Below are 22,290 nucleotides of genomic sequence, written 5' to 3' on the forward strand. Positions count from 1 at the left end.
GTTAGAAGACAGGTTTTATGTTCCTGCTTGTTTTATGAAAATAAGACAACTATTCTAATCCTCTCGCAGCTTGAAAAATTGAAATGCATTTGTTTTTATAATAATATCATAATATCATCACTGAATGTTTTTAGAAAAGTTTTTAAGAAAGTATGTCATAAATAATAATATGGAGACGTTATTATTCCTCTTCTTGTGGAGTTATAATATTCACGTACATGTGCATATGTGAATGATCGCATTTATTTGAATGCAGGTGTCATGTACATACTTAGATGTGTGTATGCATGCAAGCTTGTGTGTGTGTGTGTGTGTGTGTGTGTGAAAGAGAGAGAGAGAGAGAGAGAGAGAGAGAGTTTCTATGTGGGAATATGTGTTTGTTGGATATTGCTACGCTCTGGGGCTGAAGTGCATGGAGTCATGTGTGTGGATTTCTCCGTGTGAAACTGCACAGACCATCACTAGAGCTCCCCTCTACAGTCATTTCCCCAGTCCTGTTTTACCTCATAAACAAAGCTACAGCTGTTAGTCAGCTTCCTCACCTTCTCCACCTCTCACATCCAAAACTTTCTCTGAGGACTATCAGCTGCGACTGCTTGACAACCAGTGAAGGGTTTGTTTTGGCTGAGAGGTGACAGGACATTCAGGCCAACAGACCTTCTTCTTCTTAGTTCACCTCAAAGCAAGTTGCACTGTTTGTCCTAGTGCATTATCAGGTTAGCAAAGCAACTGTAAAGTGATTTTCAGTTAACAAAGTATGGGAGTAATTTCTATGTTCTTAGGCTGAGATTATCCTCTTCATAAAATGTATGAAACTATACAGTACAAGACTAGGCTATATAATAGAAGACAAAAACAATCTTGCATTTCAAAAGTTTTTCCATAAAAATCATAAAAAACATAAAACGTTCAAAAAAATGTATTTTATCAATGAAAAAAGATAATAATTACGCCCAATTGTGTGCCTTCTTGTTTGGAAAACCATCTTAAAATGTTTCAATATTTAATTTAAACCCAAAGGAAACAGGATTTGACCTCCTCTGTCCAAAAATGCGATGAATTCCCTGAAGCAAAGTCCCCACGGCCAGCAGTTTCTGACCACCGTGACCCCTGAGCGGACCGCTGGCCTGCAGAGTGACCAGAGGACAAGCGAGGAGCGCGTGCACTAATTCCTCACAGCTGTCAAGAGACGGAAGTCTCGTGAGGAGAGCGGAACGTGAGCCGCTCGCTGCAGGAGCGGGCAGGGAAGGGGCAGAGAAGGGGCAGAACTGGGGCACGGTCCGACCTCTTCCAAATCCCTGCCCAGAGCTCTCAGAGCCGCGTAAAGGCCAGCGACTACAGGCGCGCCGTGTCAGCTAAGTGCTCCTGACTTCTCAAGGAGAAATGGCCGCCGCTTTTATAACTGCGATGTGGAAAAATAGAAAACACCCAGCCTGGAGCTATTTGTGTTAGATATTGAGTTAAGCATAACCTTTTCAGCTTAAGCATTCCAGAAAATCTGTTTTGATGTGGGCCTTTCTTTACAGGAAAAGTAAACATTATTATGGAAACACAAGATTGACTGAAACAGATAAATGGCATAATTAGATTTATTTGAAAGTTGAAAAAAGTTATATCTTTGCCTGTGTTGTTTTTGTAAATCCAAGACATCATTTCATTAAAAGGCTAAAACAGGAAATATCTTCCATTCTTATAATTCACGGGCTCTGTGAAGACATTTGTCTTGTGGCTATGCGTCTTGTTTTTAGGACATCTTTTAATCCGTTCATTTCTATTTTGCACTTTTTTTTCAATTTTTGGCAACCTATTGTAGGTAAGCTTTTAGGTTTGAGTATGATGTCATCTAAGCTATTTTGCCAATATATTATGATTCTTTATCTACTTTATTTACAACTTAATTTTTTTTTTGCGGGGGGGATTCCATCAGGGCCTCGTACCTCGATCAGTGCATGGACATCTTGACCTGATAGTAAACCTTCAACACACAACAAAACGATCACCTTCGCAACTGGTCCTGCTATTAGGCCCACTGAATGTTACTCTTTCCATATCACTTATGAACGCTTCAGGGACACATCACAATGTGACGATGTCAAGCGGCCATACTAAGTCTTGCTGGTGTTTTTGAGTGATGGAGTTATCGGAGATCTGCGCAGATGTATAAAACCTGTCCTGAGTGACATTAATGGTCATTGGAGCCCTTTATTTCCCACTGCTTTCAATGGTGCTGTGTTCAGTCACACCACCACGTGCCTCGCTGACCCCCTAACAGATGTTCTCCTTTGAGATTTCTCAATGAAATACTGGGCCGTGCTGGTGACACACAACTCGCCCGGAGTACGGAACCCTCCCATGAGCGCGCCGGTTCACGTCCGCGTCTGATATATGCTCTCCACCGCGCGGGCCCTGGGATTAATTAGTCAGGCGAACTTGGATGAGGCGTCCCAGACTGGGGGTCCCGGGGAAGCCATTCACCGCGTCCCCACGACTCGGACTCAGAGAGCGGCGGCCGCGGTCGCCGAGCCACAGAGCGCCAGCCGGGCCGGCGTGGGGCATGGGGCAGGTATGCTGGCAGAGGAATGAAGGCGGCGCCTTCGCCCGGCTCTGGTGAACATGGCCCGTCCAACGGGGGAGGAATGGATTAGCTTTATGGGAGCGCCGCGGTGTTGGAGAGTCTGGTAGGAAGCGGGTCTTGCCCCCGAAATCAAAGACGAGCAACGGTAAGGATGCTCAAGTCACTCCCCCCTGGAGAGCAGCAGACCTCGTCTGTAAGGATCACCTATCAGCCAGACCAATCACAGCCCGAGATAAGGCTGCTCCTGAGGGCCGGTCAGCCTTTGAACACTCCAGGGCACGCCTCCCCCAGGCCTCTTATCTCATTAAACTTGAAAAGGAATATTAATCCTGCAAAGTCTAAGATAACAACATGGACGACACCGGTCAGCGAGACTGACAGGTATATAAACGGCTGTCTCTTTATCTGAGCAGCCCTGCCTGTTTCATCTCAGCTGAGGAGGGGGCTTCTAGAGTTCTTTGCTTCTCATGTGCTGGGAAGCAGAGTGCAGCTGTCCTGGGAAAGGGCAGCCCAGTGATGTGGAGACCTCATAAGGTATTCAAAATGTATGAGTATTATGCAAATTTGGTGTAATACATGTCGGTATGTACATTTCATTTTTATTTATCGCTTAATAATTAGTAAGTTAAATTAGTTATGTTTTAAACTCATTTGAAAGTATCGAATTCATACATATATACGTATGTATGTATATATATATAATATTAGTATATATATATATATATATATATATATATATATATATATATAAATATGTTGATTCAGATTTTTATAAGTAAACCAATGAACAATATTGACAAATATTTAATATAGTTTGCCATCCAGAAATAAGTGAAAGTTCTGAAGGTAGTGTTTGGATCACTCAGGCGTCTCTCACAATGACTCAGTAAGAGGATGACATCATCCAGAGACGTGCAGAGCTTTTCTCCATCAGTGTTATTGCCCAGAACCCCTTCACTACGCAATACTTCGTTTTATGGTCAGTCTACCTTCAGCCAACTTGGAACCAGTGGCCGGCACTGTGCGCATTTGGCCTGACAGTCTGTGAAAATAACACCAAGCCCAGCCCTTGAGAGTTGAGCAAAGAACGAGGCGTAGAAATAAATGGCTCTGCTGAAGTGATTAGCCTGCCAGGGTGCTGTTTTCAAGTTTGAGGTGGTCCTTTTTTTTTATACACGCATACCAAAATTCACGCAGGCACGCACACAGACACACACATACACACACACACACATGCTCACGCACAAACACACCCACACATACATTAAGTAATGCATACAAGATGCACACATATGAGAATTCTCAAGGACAGCCATTCATTTAGCTGGCATTGTGTCTCAGAAACACTTTTCTGCATTTCACCACGGTAAGAACACATGGAAAGAAAAACACCATGTTACATTACTCTTCCTGCTTGGTGGCCAGAAACTGGCAAAGTCTACACTATATCCCACAATTATTTTACTGCCACACTCAATTCACCCACACAAGCACAGGCTGCAAGAGTGGCTTTAAAATATCACAGAGGCTGTGGGGGAACGAGCTTCACCGCACAGACAGCTTTAGAAAGGCCCTCCCTTGGGTGCAATGCAGTTATAGTGCAGCTCATATTAATGCTGTAAACATGCAGTGTATTGCAGTGTGAGGGTGTGTGTGTGTGTTTGTGTGTGTAATATGTGTGTGCATGATTCCTGCATACATGTATATATATAACAATGTATTAATCCTGTTTATATCATTATCAAAAGAATGTTTCACCTCCCCTTTAAATCGTTCCATACATTTAAAAAAATAAAAGGCCCAGCAGGGGTGAAATATGTGGTGCAGTCCGTAGGGCAGCCAATTCTGAAGCCATATATGAATCCACTCTGGCTGAGAGTTCAGTTCCCCACGTGGCACTCTCTGCACTGTGATCCTCTCTCTATATGTAACCCTGCCTGAATAAAATGAAAAAGACATAAGGAGGGCAGGCTGTCTTTCCTTTCAAGGGGAAAAAAAATCTACTGCAGTTTTGTGGACACTACAACCTTGTGGAGAAAGTGTGACAGATTTCCTGCATGTAACACAATGTGCTACAATCCAATACATCCACTAAAGTAATCTGTGTAACATTCAGCGGCTCTGCTGTAGGATATTAGCCTTTGTTTAGATCTGCAATACATAATAACTGTCCTCAAACTTTTCCCTACTAGAAGAAAACCTGTGGTTGCCTCTCGAGTTACACTGACATAAAGCCACCATCACTGCTTAAATCAGCCTGTTCCCTGTACTAGGAACGGCTTAATCCAGCACCACCTCACAGAAACTGTACTTATTCTGACGTGCAGAGAGTTATGGCACAGGAAGCCTCATCTCCTTGTCCATGACAGCATATGTGACGGACAAATGACGGCAGAGTTTGTGTTTGCTGATTAGAACTTAGTTCTGTGTTCAGTGTTGGAAGCTAACTTTATAAGATACCAAATCAAGCTGCGCTATTCAGAAAAACTGCCATCTAAATGTTTGCTACTTCTAGTGCTGTTTACACAGCGGTGTGCAGTTACAACTAAAAGGGGTGAGACATTATGTCTAACACTGAACTGGTATCAATTTACTAAAACATCAAGCATCAGTCAAAAAAATGGTATCAATAAAAACATGGAATGATACCACTTTTGTACTAGCGCAGTCAACCAGGGACCTGCACAGCCCTTTTGCCAGACTGGGCTGAACACGATGTGCCAGCTGTTCTACGCAGGAAGGCAGACTGCAGTCTGCGCTGAGGTGAGGATGCATTGCTGAATTAAACCCTCTCCGGGCCAAGCTCTGCGCAATTATGCATCGATCAGTAAGATTCCCACCCACAGTCAGCACCGGTTCCATCCATACTGAATTCCACCACTGCACTTGGCTGGGCACACTGAACAGGATGCCATCTTCCAAGGTTTTACATAAAAAAAATAATAATAATACTCTGTATTTTCCTGTCTAGAATAATATTTGAGTGTTGTTTGGAAACTACAGCTTTCCAAATGCAGGAATGAATGCAGGGATGACTGAATCATTATTTATATTATTCCTTCTCATGCTAAAAGAAGGTTGCTGTTGTGCTCCAATAATGTTACTCAAATGATAGTACTTTTGGAATGTAATGTCTTATTACCAATTTTTAGTGTAATTTTGTTACAAAACAAATGTAAAAGAACATTATATGTCAATGTTAAACAGTGCAGTGCTTGCATAACACCTTTACCAGCCACATACAGTAGATATAATCTGAAACAATGGTGCAAACGCAAAGAAAGGTGTCATAATGCAGCAGGGAATCTGCCAAGAATACTTCACTAACATACATATTATAATACAAAAAATATATTGTAAATGAGTGGTTTCCAACTTGTTGATCAGGGTCTAGTGGTAGCTGTTGAGAGGGGTTAAGGAGGGCTAATGTATATCATGCACTTTCCATTTATGCTTTCATGAAACACTTCCATAGTTACTATATGTTCACTGTATTGAAAATTTCTAAACAGTTTAATTCTACATTAGCGGATTTAGGGAGAGCTCATTTCCCATATATTTAAATAAATATACAGTATATATCTTTTGTAAAATATATCTTTGGGTCAACTGTAAATTTGTAAAATAAGTAGGTTCTGTATTGTGAAGTATCCTGCAGCATTTCAATGCCACAGTACTCCCACCCCCACAGTCCTGGGAGATCAAACCCCAGGCCATCAAATCAGCCCCTGACCCAGAGTGCACCATTCCAAAAACAGCCATCCCACATCCTGCTCCTCAAGGCATGGGGCAGCCCTCATTAGGGCAACCTCTCCTGCTCATTATTCATAAAAAAAGTGCTTGCTACTTTTATGCAGCACTATTATACTAATAGGATGTATCGTTTTAGAACTGAAAGGGATAGAAAATATGTTCATATCAATTTGTGAGAGACTACTTAAAAAAGATCAAGGATGAAACTTGGAAGTTTTATTTTATTCATTGTTCAGGAATTTGTATCATTTGGTTACAAACTTTTCCAAAGCCAAGCGAAAACACATGCATGCTTTTTTTAGATTACATGCATACGTGTTATATTATGCTCCATAGAAATCATAATGTTAATGCCCAATGCTTTCAAGAATGTGTACAAAATGATTCACATATGCTCATCAAGAAACTGTCACTACGATTTGAACACAATATGAACAAATTATATTTATTGTGATTAACTATCATTACTTCATGGCCAGAACTGCACAGTTATGCAAGCTAAACTTGAATTATTTATTAGAAATGATACTTCATGTGCCAATTTTCCAATTAAAAATTAATATGACAAGCAGGAAGCTTTGAACTGTGAAATTATAATTAACCTACAATTAAACTAACACTGATCATCTGTTTGAAGTCGTCTGGCGCATTCTTATTCAATAAGTGTTTTAAGGGATCCGTACATGCACACAATATACAGTTTATTACTCATAAAGAATACGTATCTGAACTTTCAAAGGTGATTGTCCCAGATGTTTGTACAAGATAACTGAATCTCAGACATGATCTGCCAGCACTAAATATAACATTAGACTACCTTCATTAGATTAATACAATACCAGATAGAATTGGATCATAACAAACTCATAATATAAACATACGCATATGTCAACTCGTCCTCTCACACATACGCATGTGCATGTGCTTGTGCGCGCACACACACATACACCCGCACGCAAACACACACACACACATAGTACTTTCAAAAAGTATTTTTAAATTAGACAAGAGACTGATAATGGTGTTTGCATATATCCCATTTGAGATTGTTATGTGGCAAATACAGGGTTACTCTTGCATGGTTATAGTTCCCTTTACGCATCCACTCTTGACCAACGGTGAGTATTAGCCTACTGACCTATCAACATACACTAAATTACTTGCTCACAAGAAATCCAAAGGTCCAGTTAACTACGCTGCAATACACTGTGAATAAAACAGACTGTGTCTTTCTTACACTTAAACTTCTGGTAACTTGAACTCTCAATAACAGGCAATCAGGTAATCCACAGTAACCAAGAACCATATAAATGATACACAACTCATGATACCCTGAACCTACTGTCGAGGATAGGGAACCCAAGGTACCCTGGACCCACTACAAACAATAAGGAACCCAGAGTACCTGGGACCTACATGTGGATATGGTCCAAGTCCTTTTTATGCACTTTAAGCATAACCCTGGTTAGCATGTGAAAGACCAATTAACCAAAATGGCAGGAAACCTCTTTTTCTGTCAGCCAGGCCACACACACACACACACACACACACATGCACACACAAAGCAATGCAAGACCTTTTCAGCCTAAAAAATTTCAACCAGGTTTTGGGGAAACACATAAAATGCAAAGCCCACCAAGGCTTGCAAACGGCACTCTGAAACCAGAGTGTTTCCTCACTTATTAGTGCAGTCGGATGCTCTTTAAGGCTGCTTGTTTGCTTTTATAACTGGTCCTGTGGGTAGCTGGGGAGGGTTTGTGCAGGTGGCCAGGGGGTGGGGGTGGGACAGGGGGTCTTTTATTATTTCTGCCTTTGTAACAGCTCATTTAAAATCACAAGACCTCGAGGCCTAAGACGAATGGCAAAAAGCAAAATAAGAGGCAATGTCTAATTTGAGTCGGAATACTACCTCAATTGAAGTACTTCCTAATCGTTCCTCTTTAATGTTTATATTACATACAATGGAAGCAGAGTTCTCCATCAGGCTTGGGTCACTATCCAGAAATAATACAAATCTGATGAACAAAATGACATACCATTCCAAGACAATTTAATTTTCAACCATGCATTTCACACCTAAGGCAAATCTAGCCATTTTGCACAGGGATGCTTCTGGTGATCATTTCCCACACCCAGACTCACTAATGAAATAGAAGCTCAGAGATGCAAACCTCATAGATACAGACCGGCCATCAACTGAAAGGAGTATGACAAACTGTGATGGAAGTTGTACACGCAACCAAGTCTTATCAAGCACCTTTTTTGTCACTGTGGCAATTAAAGACAAACTAATCACACTTTACAACAATAAAAAAACACAAGTAGACAATGGGGCATAAAGAATACAATGAGGGAAAATGACAGTATTTGACAGAAAGAAAGGTGAGGGAAATATTGAACAGGGGAACAGGTCACAAAAGAGATCATGTTAGCAAGTGACTGAGAAGGAGTGGAATGGGTTCAGGTAAGTTCAGAAAGCTAACATACAAAAAAAGACAGTGCTCTCATCAGATCCAGATTACTATGTGTTTGATAATGTATTACAATTCCATTCAAAGTATTCTTTCAATTGATGTATTTTTTAATGATTTCAAAGTTATGAACATTTCAGGGTTCCAAATGGTCTAAATCCTGATCCTGATCTCATATCTCTGAGATTCTACTATTAAGTGTGGTTTGTTCAATCCAGTGCCGATTCTCTTGCATACATATTATTTTCTTTCCGCCTAAATTTCTGCATGCTTCTCCTCATACAGCTTTTAAGTCAGACATGCCATTACAACTTTATAAAAGTCACTATGGCTCAGAGTAGAGTGCTTGTATAAAGCTTTATTTTGTGTGGTATGCCTTCTGTACACCAATCAATGGCTGAGATGATTAATTTGGGTACTTTTTCCTGGATGTTTGAAAGTCAAAAGCCACAGTTTGGTGTCAGAGTGCCTATTTCATAGTTTACAAATGGTCATAAGGTTACACTGGTAAAGTTTTAAGATTCTACAGCTTCTCTCTAACTTTTTCTCCTGGTGACAGCTGAACAATTGCTGAAGCAACCACACTGAAGTTTATCCATAAACTTTACAAACTAGTTCACCATACAGTCCCTATCACACATACAAACTCAGTCATGTGCACCCACTCAGGCGTACACTAGTGCACTCTTAAGTGCATACTCAGTTGCAATTTACCATAAACATACATTTACGTTACCAACGTAATTTAAAATATTTTTAATATACAATGATTTCACTGAGTCAACGTTAGCTACTGTCATTTAAATTGTATTCAAGGAGGGGACATTAGATCTGGGTAATGCTGATAACACGGGGCAATAAATAAAACACTAATCATCACCGATGTGCAGAAATAAAATACTGTGTACATACACACACCTAGCAGGCGCGTACTCTCCAGTGTCACAGCTCCCATCATGCTACCAAAAGTTTGGATGTAATTTCACATAAATGTTGACCAGGCTGGATACTACAGCGACACTGGTGAACTTCCGTCTGGAGTTTTTCATTATCTGTGAATATTTTAAATAACCTGTGCAATCAATCTTATGGTTTTGATTGAGCCAGCGTAACACCACCATTGCCACTACTTCTCTGAGGGTAGAGCACTTTCAATCTGAAGGCAGCATTTTTAGTTGCACCCTCACGCTTAAAAAAAAAAATCCTGCTCGGATCGCTTGTATAACTACATAACTACACTACTGACATAGCTATAAAAGAAAGGCAAAAGAGAAAGATTTTGATTGGTGGTATAAACAAATATGTAGAAAACATGTTTTCCCAACCCTCACCCACCAAGGTTTGGGAAACCATTGAATGCATTTTAAAACTTGGTGAAAAAGTATCAGTGCTAGTAATATATATCCTCCTTAAACCAATTTCTCTTGACCGGACTGCCCCTGTTCACATCAAAGGAGTGTTCACTGAGCCTTTTAAGCCCTGCATTAAAGGGTTAACTTTATCCCCGCACATGAAATGTTGAGACAGTACCAAGTGTGGGAAAAGTTTGGAGCAAAACAGAGCAGTGGCTGGGGTGCTGCGTTTGAGACCAGAGGATTGTGGATTTAAATGCCTGACAGAATAGCCTCCTTGTATCCCACCACTAAATCTGCATTTAGCAATGTTCTCGAAAAGCACCTGGGAAGGCCGAGTGAGAAAATAAAGCCCAGAGAAAGTCCTTGGTTGGAAGTAGCACACATTCATAAATCAGCCTTGCAGGGGCCATTGAACGTGGTGCGCACTTGGATAGTCCAACTGAACACATTGCAGTTCACGCTCCAAAACAACATCTTAAAATCAGTTTAAGCTCTGAAATAAATACCATAAACAGTGGTTACAATGTAAGCTACACGTATTGCAGCGCTAAATGCCCTTTAACCTCAAATGTGCTTGCAGTCATTCTGATGTTGAAACAGGAAAAAATGTGAATGCGTGTAGTGTCCTAAGCGAAGAAACCGCATAACTGATCAATACAGGGCAAGAGATGAATGTCAAACCATGACAACCCACATGCTGTAACTGAAGGGTTTACAACTGGGTGTTTCTTAGATTCCTCATTGGTGACACTGAGGTATTGGAAAGTTCACAGTCTTTGTGCTCTGTATCAAACAGGAAGAACACAGTTACAGCACCACACGGAGTAGATGGTGTTCATGCAATGGTGTAAGTCTCCGTAAAAGCCCATTATTTAACATTATCCATTAAGCATAGAAAGCACAGGTCAGCCTGCGCTATAGGACATTTCTATGATAATGTTTAATGTTTAAGTGACGTTCCAGATACATATATTTAAATGAATTCCGTGAGGAACACACAAACACCACATAGAAAGATCCACACAAACACACACACACACACGTGCAAGCACACGCACACATTCATATACAGCTACGAATGAGGCAAGTGATTTTCCGTTAAACGCCACATGAAAAAAAAAACGTAAAGAAAATAAACAGACCAGAATAGTGCACAGGAAGGGAATGAACTTTATTAAAAAAGAAAGATTTGTAACAGAAGGCAAAAAGGGAACAAATACAAACAGCAAGGAACAGAAAGCAAGACCCCCACTGACAGCGGGAGGGTCCCATTACAACAAAATCAAAGGAACACAAGAACAAGACTGACATCGCCCCGTTTGTGGTGGCTCCCACTTAAAGCCATCTACAGCTCAACTGGACACATTAAACAAAATTTTGCCTATGTTTGTTGATGTCTTCCACAGATTGCTGAAAACACAATTCCCTCCCAACCCACCCCACCACCCCCCCCCCCTTTGCTCTTTTACAATGACAATGCAGAAACAGGGAAAATTAAAAACAGATCACAGATAGAACACAGAGCAGGACTGACCAACTGAGTCACGGCTACGCGCCGTGTGCGCAACACCCTCACTTCGACAGTGAGCAGCACTGCCTCGCGAAAAAAGGGGGCCGATGGTACCGCGTTTCGCTCCGAGGCTCGGGGCTTGCGTGGAGCGCAGAGGTAACCGCATCGCGGGGGAATTACGAAAGGAAATGTTTCCACCGAAGGCTCCCTTAACCATTTCCCTGCTTGCTTTGTTATTTGCTCTGACGGTAAATCAATTCTCAGCCGTGGCCCCCGAAAACCCTCGCCCTCCTCTACTCCTCTCCTGCATTCCTACGCACATGAATCACTTCGACTCCGCGCTTCCAAAAGGCATTTCCTGCCCAGCCGCTCCCTGCGACTTCGCTGCTGGAAGCGAGGCGAGCGCCAGACCGAGCTTTGATTGAGGCCCAAGAGGAGCCGGGAGAGAGCAGGGCCCAGGTCTGGCGCTGTCGTTTGACCTGTTGCCTAACACCCCCGCGGTGCTCCATTGTCGTAACTGTTCACTCTGGTGTTGCTGTGCTTTAAAATTTTTACACACTAATTTAATCGCCTGGAAAAGCAATGTATTTTAAATAGCTTTTAAATGCATTTTAAATCCAAAATATAAGATATGTGAATCACCTCACTTGTTGCTACCTCCGCAAGTTATATATATATATATGTATATATATATATATGTATATATATATATATATATACATATATAATGACAAATTTGCATGTAATATATATTACCATATATCTGAAAACATATCACATATTTTGGATTTCATATTTTGCCAGATATGAGCATATATTACTTTTGCATAAGTATAATCTGTATTTAACAATTTTCACAATGTAGATTCCAATAAATACAACTTTCCCGTGTATTAAATAATTCTGTAAGATAGATAGATATCTTTATACTTTCTGCTTATATTTATTTTAAGGATCAGTGATTATTGAACATTTGGGTCAATCATTGCTTTTCAGAACACAGCTCAAAAAATATTTTGTTTTTTAACCACATTGCAGACTGTTATTCTCAACACATAAGCATATAATACAGTCAGTTACTCACAATATATCCATATAAAATTAAATCTCTGGGAAATATAAAGAGGTGAGAATGCACAGGTGAAGAATGTCTTATTAATTTACTTGCATGATGCCACTTTGATCACAAAAGTGAATATTCTGTTAAAATAATTAGATCAGTCAAAACTGTTCGTCGCAAAGGTGAAGGGGCACTGCACAATCTCTCCTTTTCACATTATATACAGAAAATTGAAATAACAGTACAGAGATCACTACACAATATCACGAACAAAAGCTGTCCAGGGGTCAGAAAGAGGTCAAGAAAGTCATGGTTGTTGTGCGCAGTAAAACCCCATGTTTCAGAATAGGAGGGCTTAAATCTTCCCCGCACGTCTGCTGTTTGTGTCTGTGTGTGTGTCTGGGTGTACGATCTCTAGCTCACTATGTTTCATATGATGGCCCTTATTACCAACCTCTGGGCAAAATCTTTCCCCTTTACCTGGTGCAGGTAGGTGCTCTGCGTGGCTGCTTTGCTCTGATTGGCCAGGCCCTCGTCTTCACTGTCAGGCGGCTCCTCTTTGACCTTGATGACCCCCAGGTGTGACCCAGGGAGTTCTCCATCAGAGCTGCTGCTGCTGCTGCTGCTGATGCTGCTGATGCTGCTGCTGCTGCTGTTGTTCTGGCTCCCATTCCGGATGACACCACTAGGGGGCACCCTGTCCTCCTGCATAGGCTGCTCCTTAGTGTCCTCTTCCTCAGACTCCTGTGGGTGAGCATTGGGCTGGCGTAGCTGTTCAATGGACTTTGACAGCATCTGCAGAAAAATCAAATGTTTAAATAAACGTTTAACAGTTTTGATAAACTCCTGAAACTATATTTTGTTAATCACATGATGAACATTTTGCCACAATGCACATTTTAATGCATCATTTTTTAATGCATATTATTTTTGCATTTTCACAAATGGCTGATACACAATGGGTAATCTAGTGTATTTTACACTGGGGGCTCCTGTAGTTGAAATAACCCGGAGTGAAAAAAGTCCTGAATTTTTCCAACACCTCATAACAGACGTACTATTTTGGGCTAAATCCTACCAAAAAACTTGTAACTTGCCTTTTATTGTAAAAAAGTTTTTGGATACTCCATGAGGTCAGGTTTCAGGAGTAAAATGAGCTCTGATTAAAGCAAATTCTATGTTTTCAAGGCCATGGTTTTAAAGCCCTTTGGCTGTGAGGTAGGGGGTTGTGCGCTAGTAAAACTGTAAAATAATATCACCTCTTAAAAACCGCACTTTTTTGTCATGTGAAAAAAGAAAACAGGATTAGACTGGAATGATCTGGTGCTGCACTTTTCTACACTTTCAGGAAATGAAAGTGTGCAGAATTCGCAGAATTCGCTGGAGCTCCAGTTCAGAATATGTGCCGGGACAGGAAATGCATTAAAACAAGTCACCGTGTAGCTGTTAGCTACATCAAAGCAGCTCGTACCTGCCTGGCTCAGCAGGGAGCGGGAACAAGAAAATACTTCGGCCCCAAAAATATAGCACAGAATTACCTTATATCTCCCGGCATTCGTAAGTGCTTTTTATAACTCCTTTTAAACCCATAAGCTCTTGTAAAGTTCCATTAGCTCCACCTGACACCGCAGGTAAAACATTACTAAATGCACCAGCGCTCTTGTTAATGCTGCAGCTCAGAATTAATTGGGGTAATGATTCAGAGACTCCTGCTGGTAAACAAAGGAAGCTAATCCCTGATTTGCAGACATTTATAACACACCTTCACAGTGTTCAGCTGTTGCCCATGGTAACAGCACTCAATGTAGGGCTCAGCTGTATTAGGGATTGGTTCCTTGTGGACAATTAGGTTAATGCAATTCAAAATAGCTTTCACCTGCACAACAACTAGAGTTGTTTTGTGCCTAAATCAAGTTCTACACTAGGCCCACAAAAGCCTAACTTTACTATCTTAAGCTTGGGACAGTAGCTCATTGAGTGCCAATATTTACAGCATCATAAATATTCTTAATGTAGGTAAATGATTTTAATACACTTAACACTTGTATCGCAGCATACAAGAGAAACTACTGTTGTACTGTTTTGGGGAAAAAAAGTCATTCGAAGGTCACTGAATAAAATACGATCACTGGTGTTCTTTGTTATTCATAATTAATATTAAGAACTAGAAAAGTTCTGGGAGTACAAAGTGAGTCACATTAAAAAAAACACATAGGTCAGGGTGTAAGGGTTGGGGGGGGTAGTGTGACACTGAATTATGCCTAAAAATAAACTGGGAACTGGAACTGTGATCCATCCCGGTCCTGGGGCAGGCTGATGCCGCTCTCTCGGCGGAACGCATTTGAAGTTTCTATCGGAGAGCTGGGAGGGGGGATCGTGTTCCCAGCGTCTCCGCCTGCGCCGGTGCGCTGGGACCGATCCACTGGTGCGGTCGCACAATGTGGCCTTTCACCACTTCCGCCCCGTCCGATACGGGCCTCGCACGCTCGCAGCAGAGTAATCACGGTCAGCGTGCCGCTCGGACCGCGGGGTCAAGGCCGCCGGCGGACAGAAACACAAATATTGCCTCAGAGGAACAAAGGCGTGCATTCTGCGGCCCTCCCGCCCGTTTGAACTTGGCTGAATGCGATTACGCGGGGCTGGCGTGCCAGCCCTGGAGAGGCCTCCGTCTGTGATAACAGAATTAGCGCGAGGGCAGAGTTTCCTCCACGTTTGAAGTGAGGCCGGATTTCTCTTAATGTTCAGGCAAAAGCGCGGCTTTCCGATTCCAGTGTCACCACCAATCCACGAGAACCCAACTGTCAGTTCCATAACCTTGTGCATTATGTTGTTTGTGCATTTGGAATAAGTCGGGTAGTCATTTTAGTCATTCGTTTGATGTTTTGTCCCTGTTTAGCAAACAGACCGTTTTCTTGTGCAGTCCATGGACAAGTTACAAAAACATTAAAAAAATATAAAAAATGGAGACACGCAAAAGGTAAATAACTGTAAACACAATATACAAAAATAAATTTCATAATAGTGTTAGAAGGCTCTGACTTTGCCCAACAAAGATATTATTTCAAATGCTGGTTTACCTATACTTAATAGGAGAAAAACATTTTTCAAATTGAAGTGATGAATTTAAATTGTGCAAGTGTGACTGCCATGAAGGGTTGTGAGGGACCAGGTGCATATGGGTGCTTGTGTGTGAGCCTCACAATGGGCCAGGTGTCTAAGGACTCGTACCTTATTGATGTGGACCTGCTGCTGGTACTGTTTCTGTTTCTCCAGGAAGTGCTGGTGTTGCTGCTGGATGACCAGCTGGGCCAGCGTGCTCTGAGGGAGAGGTGCTGACTGGGTCCGGTTCAGGGGCCGGTGTCGGGGGAGTTTGTGGCGCACGCTTGAGGCCGGTCGCTCTTTCATGGCTAAGGGGGACTGAGGAAGGACGGGGGTGCTGCCTGGGCCTAGATGGGTTCGGGAAGGGGGTACAAACATTAACAGTGACTTTTTATTATTCACTACTCCTTCCTCCACTCTCACATAGCCACAACTTCTAAATTATGGGGGTTAAAGCTGTGAACCTACCATCTTGAATGTCATCTGTAACTATATATTTATCAACGTGAATATGGGGTAATGCTTTTGAAGGATCTATGCTAGAGAGGAACTGACCTTATCTTCTCTATTGACTCTGATCTAGCAAGTCTAATGAGCTCCTCTCTCATTCACTGAGACTAACCCCCAGACCCCTGTGATTACTTGGGACTAAACCCCACTGTTTTCAATGGAATATTAGGGGTACTAACCAGTGGAGAGAATCTTCTGCTGCCTCATCTGCTCCTTCAAGAGGAGGTGCTGCAGGAGAGCCTGGTGACTGCTGTTGACCTTGGTCTCCAGGGCGACAGGGGCCAGGCCAGGTTGAAGGGGCACAGTGCCGAGGAAGTGATTGGGCAGAGCCGGCCTCGCTGCCGTCACACTCCTGCCATCTCCCTGCTTCTCTTTCAGTGCCATAGCAGCCTACGGACAGAGACACAGAGGGACTCGTATATCAGATAAAGCACTAAAGAGAGAAAGTGGTGAGACAGAGAGAGAGAGAACGAAATAGAGAGGTACTGTAGGAGTAGGACACAGAAATAGCAGTGAAACACTAAGCAGGGACACTAAGTCAGATACTGCTTCCACTTTTGGTGCTACCTTAACTCTGTTATGTGCTGGAACTTCGGGTGCAACACTGACGTGTCCATCACTGGACTGAAAGTCTAGCTGCATGGATAAGTATTCTTATGCAAGAGATCTGCCACACTGAATAAGACCATCTGCTAAGTGTTTTTAATGCACAATTTCCTTTGGTGATTCATTTATTGCCATAATTATCTGTTGTTCATTCTGAAAACACATTACCATTATCGCAAGGATGTTAAAGTCTTTCCTGAAAGAATGCATTACCGTTTCTGTGATTGTGTAATATGAAGATACTCAGCTCATGTTCATGCTCAACTTTAGAACAAGTAGTGGAAATATTTAAAGCGACAACAGGCTGTAAAGTTTGATTCGTACGGGTGAATGAGATCTCCTTTGAGATGCCCTGTGTCATTTGCGTCGTTTTAACTATAGTGAGGTGTGACAGGATGTAAATGATGAAATTCGACAGCAGATTTGCCTCACAACACTACAGAGGGGGAATGTGTTACATAAATGCGTCTGAAAAAAATCTCCAATTCCTCAGCAAGTCAGGAAAACACCAAACATGATTCATGACCTGGAATTGCTATCTGAAGTTGCACTTAGGCAAACAATTGCTTTAGCTTTTTAAACAGCAGTGATGAATGAGGTGATAGAGGAAGATAAGAGTGTGTCTGACTGGAAAACTGAAATGCGCTATTTATCCAGCATGTATTAAAAAATCCCTTGGGGTCAAAGGTCAGCGCCACTAAGCAATACATTAATCCAGAGGGATGCTGATTGGCATGTCTTTCAGCAGGCAGCATGGAGCACTAACCCCTAACCCTAACCCAGACCATATATTTTCTTTTTTTTGTATACACACTTTCACTCATTTCAACACCTGCACTGCAGTATTTTGTTTTGTCATTCAACGTAAAGGATTGCCGTTGTATGCATCCTGGCCTCGATATCATTTATTTGGAAGCAAGCAAACTATAACAACTAATATTTCATCTAAAAAATTAGCTTAAATGCATTTTATTTCTAGCCTTTAGGTAATGAGAGGGGATTTCTGGAGTAACACAGTAGTACTGTGCAAGTCCGAAGACTCACATTTATGGGGGAAGATACAGCCGGGAGGCCCAAGGTGATATTGGGCAAGGAAGGAGATGTGTAGAGACTCAGCAAGGTCATCGACTCTTCAGGCTTCAGTACTCTCTGATGTGTGGGCCAGCGCTATAAGAGAAGGAGAGAGAGAGAGAGAGAGATTAAAACATCTCTACAACAAACATTCGTGGGTGTTACCGATTCAGGAAATGGCACGTAAAATCAATGCTGTAGTACTGGTATAGTAACAGCAGCCTCCCTCCAGAGAGGACAGTCACTGGGGCACGCTTCCTGGGCCCATCAGAGCTGCCGTCCAGCATGTGGTCTTGGGGGACCGTGTTTATCCTTCCTGCCCCCAGAGGCCATTACGCAATGACCTGCATGTGGGACATCCGCCCAATATGTGCCCTGGGGGACCCGTTCCCGGCAAAAGGGGGCACCGAATGTTACAATTCAAAAACAGGGTTTGTTTGGGAAACAAGCAGGAAGCACACGGGTGGCTCTTTTTAGGGGGTTTTTACGCCTGTGTCTAAATAAGAGCTGTCCGGTGAGCTCATGTTGTTTATTGTCCAATAGTTCTCAGCCATCAGCGCCTGGGATATCGATTAAGCTCGTACCCCTCCTCCCGCCCCCTCGCACTCCCACTCTCAATCACCGTGCCTCAACCATCGCGCCCTATAGATCTCGCTGGAGGATCATGGGAGAGTAAACAGTGATGTTTTATAAAAACACAGCTGGGCTGTGAAGGCTTCTTGGAGTTGTGTCATATCAGCCGCTCCCCCCCCCCCCCAATAATGTACTCTATTGTGGCTGAAGTCCTGGGGGAGGCACAGCCGGTAACTGAGCCATGAATCAATACGGAAATGCCCCGGAGGAGCCTCTGAAGCCAGCAGCCAGGGCTCCAGCCTCAGCGCTCCCTCACACAGAACAGGCATTGTCGTTCGCCGAGGACAGGCCTGGACGGATCCCTCACCCACGCCACGCTTTCATACAAATGAGATTAAGCCAATGGCCCGGCCAACAACCTTTGGTTTGTAAAACATTCCCAGAAAAGCAAGTGTTCCAAAAATGTTAATCTGTCTAGTTTCCTAGATGTCTTTTGAACATAAATATGTAAGTCACAAAGAAAATTACAGGAACAGTGTTGGGAGATTTATTCAGTTTTGTTATTCCTTTTAATGTTCAATTTAATGTTTAAGTTGGAAATCTGACATTTCAGTACTGTAATGGTACAGTAGTGATGTCTTTTCATGACTATGGCCAAGAAGTCATTTTCTGTAACTTTTTATAAATCTTTTTATAAATCTCACAAGCAAATGGAAATGTAACCAGAATGTTTTTGAACAATGTTTTTGAATGTTTTCCCCATTGTTTTTGTAATGAATCGTATTAACAGGAGATCCAAAATAGCATTACAGTCATTTGTTTTGTAACCACTCAAAGTGATGGGTGAAAACTATTTTTTATTTTAAAGGTTTTATCACAAAGCACTCCAAACAGGTTTTAGCCATTTTGGGAAATTTCTTTTCAGTATTAGGCAAAAAGAAAAAGAAAAAAAAATTAATCCCAGATCATTTCAGAGTATCACTTCCTGTTTCCTGTCACAGGAAGCCTATTTTCATGAGTGCCAGATTGGGTTTACTGCAATCCGTTCTCCTGAGCAACACCACTATTTATATAGATGCTGTTTTTCGCAGTTTTCGTTTTTAGAAAGAACAGACGCTTGCTTGTTGGAAGCAAAAGTAGAAGGCCCTCCAAGATTATCACCCCCCTGAGGATGACTACAATGTTTATTTAAGTTTAATCACATTCACTGATGTCTGTTCCTCTGTCACATGCACAAGAGTACAGAGCAGTTTAAATAAGGGAAAAGGGTGAGAGCTCTTTTTGAAACCTCCTGTTGTGTATGCCTAAAAACCTCCTTGCAATTTCATTTTTGTACATGTTTTTTTTAAATGAAAGAAATAAAATGTTTGTTAGGGCTTTACATGTATTCTATGCCACAAGTGTGATATTGTGATATGGTCTTTTCAATGTGAGCTTTCAGAACATCTGCAGAAGAAAAAAAGGTCGCGTGCATCCATGTGTGGAGGTAGATTCTCAGAGACATGGTTATTTTTATTGTCTGAATGTAGAGTCGTTTTCAGTGGACTGTGACAGAGGGGAGGGCAGGGGGCATTATGGGTAACAGTGTTTTCTTTGCTGCAGATTGAGAGCAGGATGAGCAGCAGCAGGATCTCCAAGGAAAAGCAGTGCACTTAATCTCTGAGCACTTGCACAGTAAATTTGCGAGTCACTAAAAACTGTTATGGCACTGGTCCGCCATTTGCCAGGCATATGTACTGTATAAGGCTTGCTGAACTGAAATACAGTTTTTGTTACAGTTTTCACAGTGTCATATGGAAAGGGTTGGTAGGTTTTAAAAAGCAAAATTTCTTGATCTTACAGGAAGCGCGAGAGTGTTGAGTTTCACCGGTGGAATGTCCTTTGGTCTAATAATAGCATGGCTGATTTTTTGCACAGAATAAAGGCATCTCTTCTGAGACCACCGTGAAATGGCTGGAGAGGCGGGTAGGTGGAGATGGGTGGGTGACGTACCTCAGTTTGAGTGGTGGTCGGCAGGGAGGAGGGTCCGTTTTCAGCTCCCAGGGCACTGGACGCTCCATTAGGGGAGCTGGGACCCGATCCTGGAGCACTGCTACTGACCGTGGAGTCTGGGGACCCGATCACAACCAAGGAGAGAGAGGGGAGGGGGAAAAAAGGGGGTGTAATTCAAGAGGCTCTCTAAATATATGCCCACTCTCTAAATATACACGCATGCTCTGCTTTGTTTTTGCACATCATATACCTCAAGAGCATGCTGAACTGAAATCTGGTAAATGGACTGCATTTATATAGCGCTTTTATCCCAAGCACTTTACGATTGATGCCTCTCATTCACCCATTCACACACACACACACACACACACACACAAACACACACATACACACACCAACGGTGAAAGGCTGCCATGCAAGGTACCAATCAGCTCGTTGGGAGCAATTAGGGGTTAGGTGTCTTGCTCAGGGACACTTCAACACACCCAGGGCGGGGGATCGAACCGGCAATCATCCGACTGCCAGACAACCGCTCAGACAACCTCCTGAGCTATGTCGCACCCCTAGCTGACAAATCTGAAAATCACCTGGCAAATATATTTAACTTTCTTAACTTTCTATAATTTAGACTCTCAGCCTATTCCATCACACTTGGTACAAACAGATTTCAGATGAGAAATATTTAGCTGTGAAACAGGAAATACCCCAGCGACTAAAACCCTCCCTCCCCAGGCAATGCTATGGTCAATTATGCATCGCCCCCATGTAATTCTGAGCCACAGTGCACAGTGGGTGTTCCCAGATGCACCGCGGAGAAACCCCATGATTACGATTAACTACGACTGAATTGTGAGTGTCTGGCATAATACAGGAGGGTTTGGCGTGATCAGGAGTTCTACAGAAAGAGCCAGCCAGCCAGGCACCATCGCTGCCTGATGTGAAAATCCTTCCCTGACCCACAGTGGAAAAATCATTCACCCAGCAAAGCCAGTTCAGGAGCAAAACATCAGAAAGCCAGAGCACCACTACATAAAGTAGTGATGTAGGCTCACTGAAGGCAGATAGAGGACAATGGAAAACATTATCAATCACACGGATGGGCCTTCAAACTAAGAAGATCAATGAAATAGTGGGCTTTTATTTTTTTACATATACTATAAGCCTTGGCAGAGACAACACCACGTTCAACCAACAAAACTATCTGTATCTGTTTTCGAAATGGAGGGCGGGATGTCGACTAATCTTCCTAATCTTATTTTCAGAATAGCTTCCCAATATTATTGCTCAACTTCCATACACAACACTTTCTGTGCATTTGAAAATGTGGTATTGTGGTTTGGCTACACCACTAGTTGGCTGTATGTATAGAACAGACAGGGTGTGTGTGTGTGTGTTTGTGTGTGTGTGTGTATATATATATATATATATAGTATAAAGTGTGTCTGCATGAGGTCAATACTTGTACCAAAGAACCATCCCCCTACCTATGAACTCGAGTGTCCTCTTTTTGAAGGGTGTGATGACACTGCCATCTTTTCTCCTCATCAGGGGGCTGCTCCTTCTCTCTGCCACCTTCTGTTTCAACCGCGACCGCACTTTCAGGTTGGGCTCAGAGGCTGTGGGGAAAAGATACCTCATTAGTAGGCATCCGATGCTTCATCATATGCTTTCATATCTTGTTCACAGAGAACCAGTGAGGCCATATTACCAATCCT

The 22,290-nt window shown here is 42.3% G+C and overlaps 1 protein-coding gene across 1 annotated transcript in view; it reads right to left on the reverse strand.

Moving 5' to 3' along the window:
• The window catches only part of LOC135263222 (histone deacetylase 9-like), a 112,348-nt gene that overhangs the window by 44,912 nt on the left and 45,146 nt on the right, over nt 1-22,290 (reverse strand). The window contains exons 7-14 of the mRNA XM_064351394.1: nt 22,060-22,191; nt 20,576-20,691; nt 17,984-18,106; nt 16,513-16,723; nt 15,953-16,170; nt 13,157-13,519; nt 2,431-2,604; nt 1,178-1,228 (exon numbers count right to left, since the gene is read on the reverse strand). Of these exons, the coding sequence (XP_064207464.1) occupies nt 1,178-1,228; nt 2,431-2,604; nt 13,157-13,519; nt 15,953-16,170; nt 16,513-16,723; nt 17,984-18,106; nt 20,576-20,691; nt 22,060-22,191 (1,388 nt within the window). The remainder of the gene's footprint in view (nt 1-1,177; nt 1,229-2,430; nt 2,605-13,156; nt 13,520-15,952; nt 16,171-16,512; nt 16,724-17,983; nt 18,107-20,575; nt 20,692-22,059; nt 22,192-22,290) is intronic.

Source organism: Anguilla rostrata, chromosome 1 (genome assembly GCF_018555375.3).
Source record: "Anguilla rostrata isolate EN2019 chromosome 1, ASM1855537v3, whole genome shotgun sequence".
Taxonomy (NCBI): Eukaryota; Metazoa; Chordata; class Actinopteri; order Anguilliformes; family Anguillidae; genus Anguilla; species Anguilla rostrata.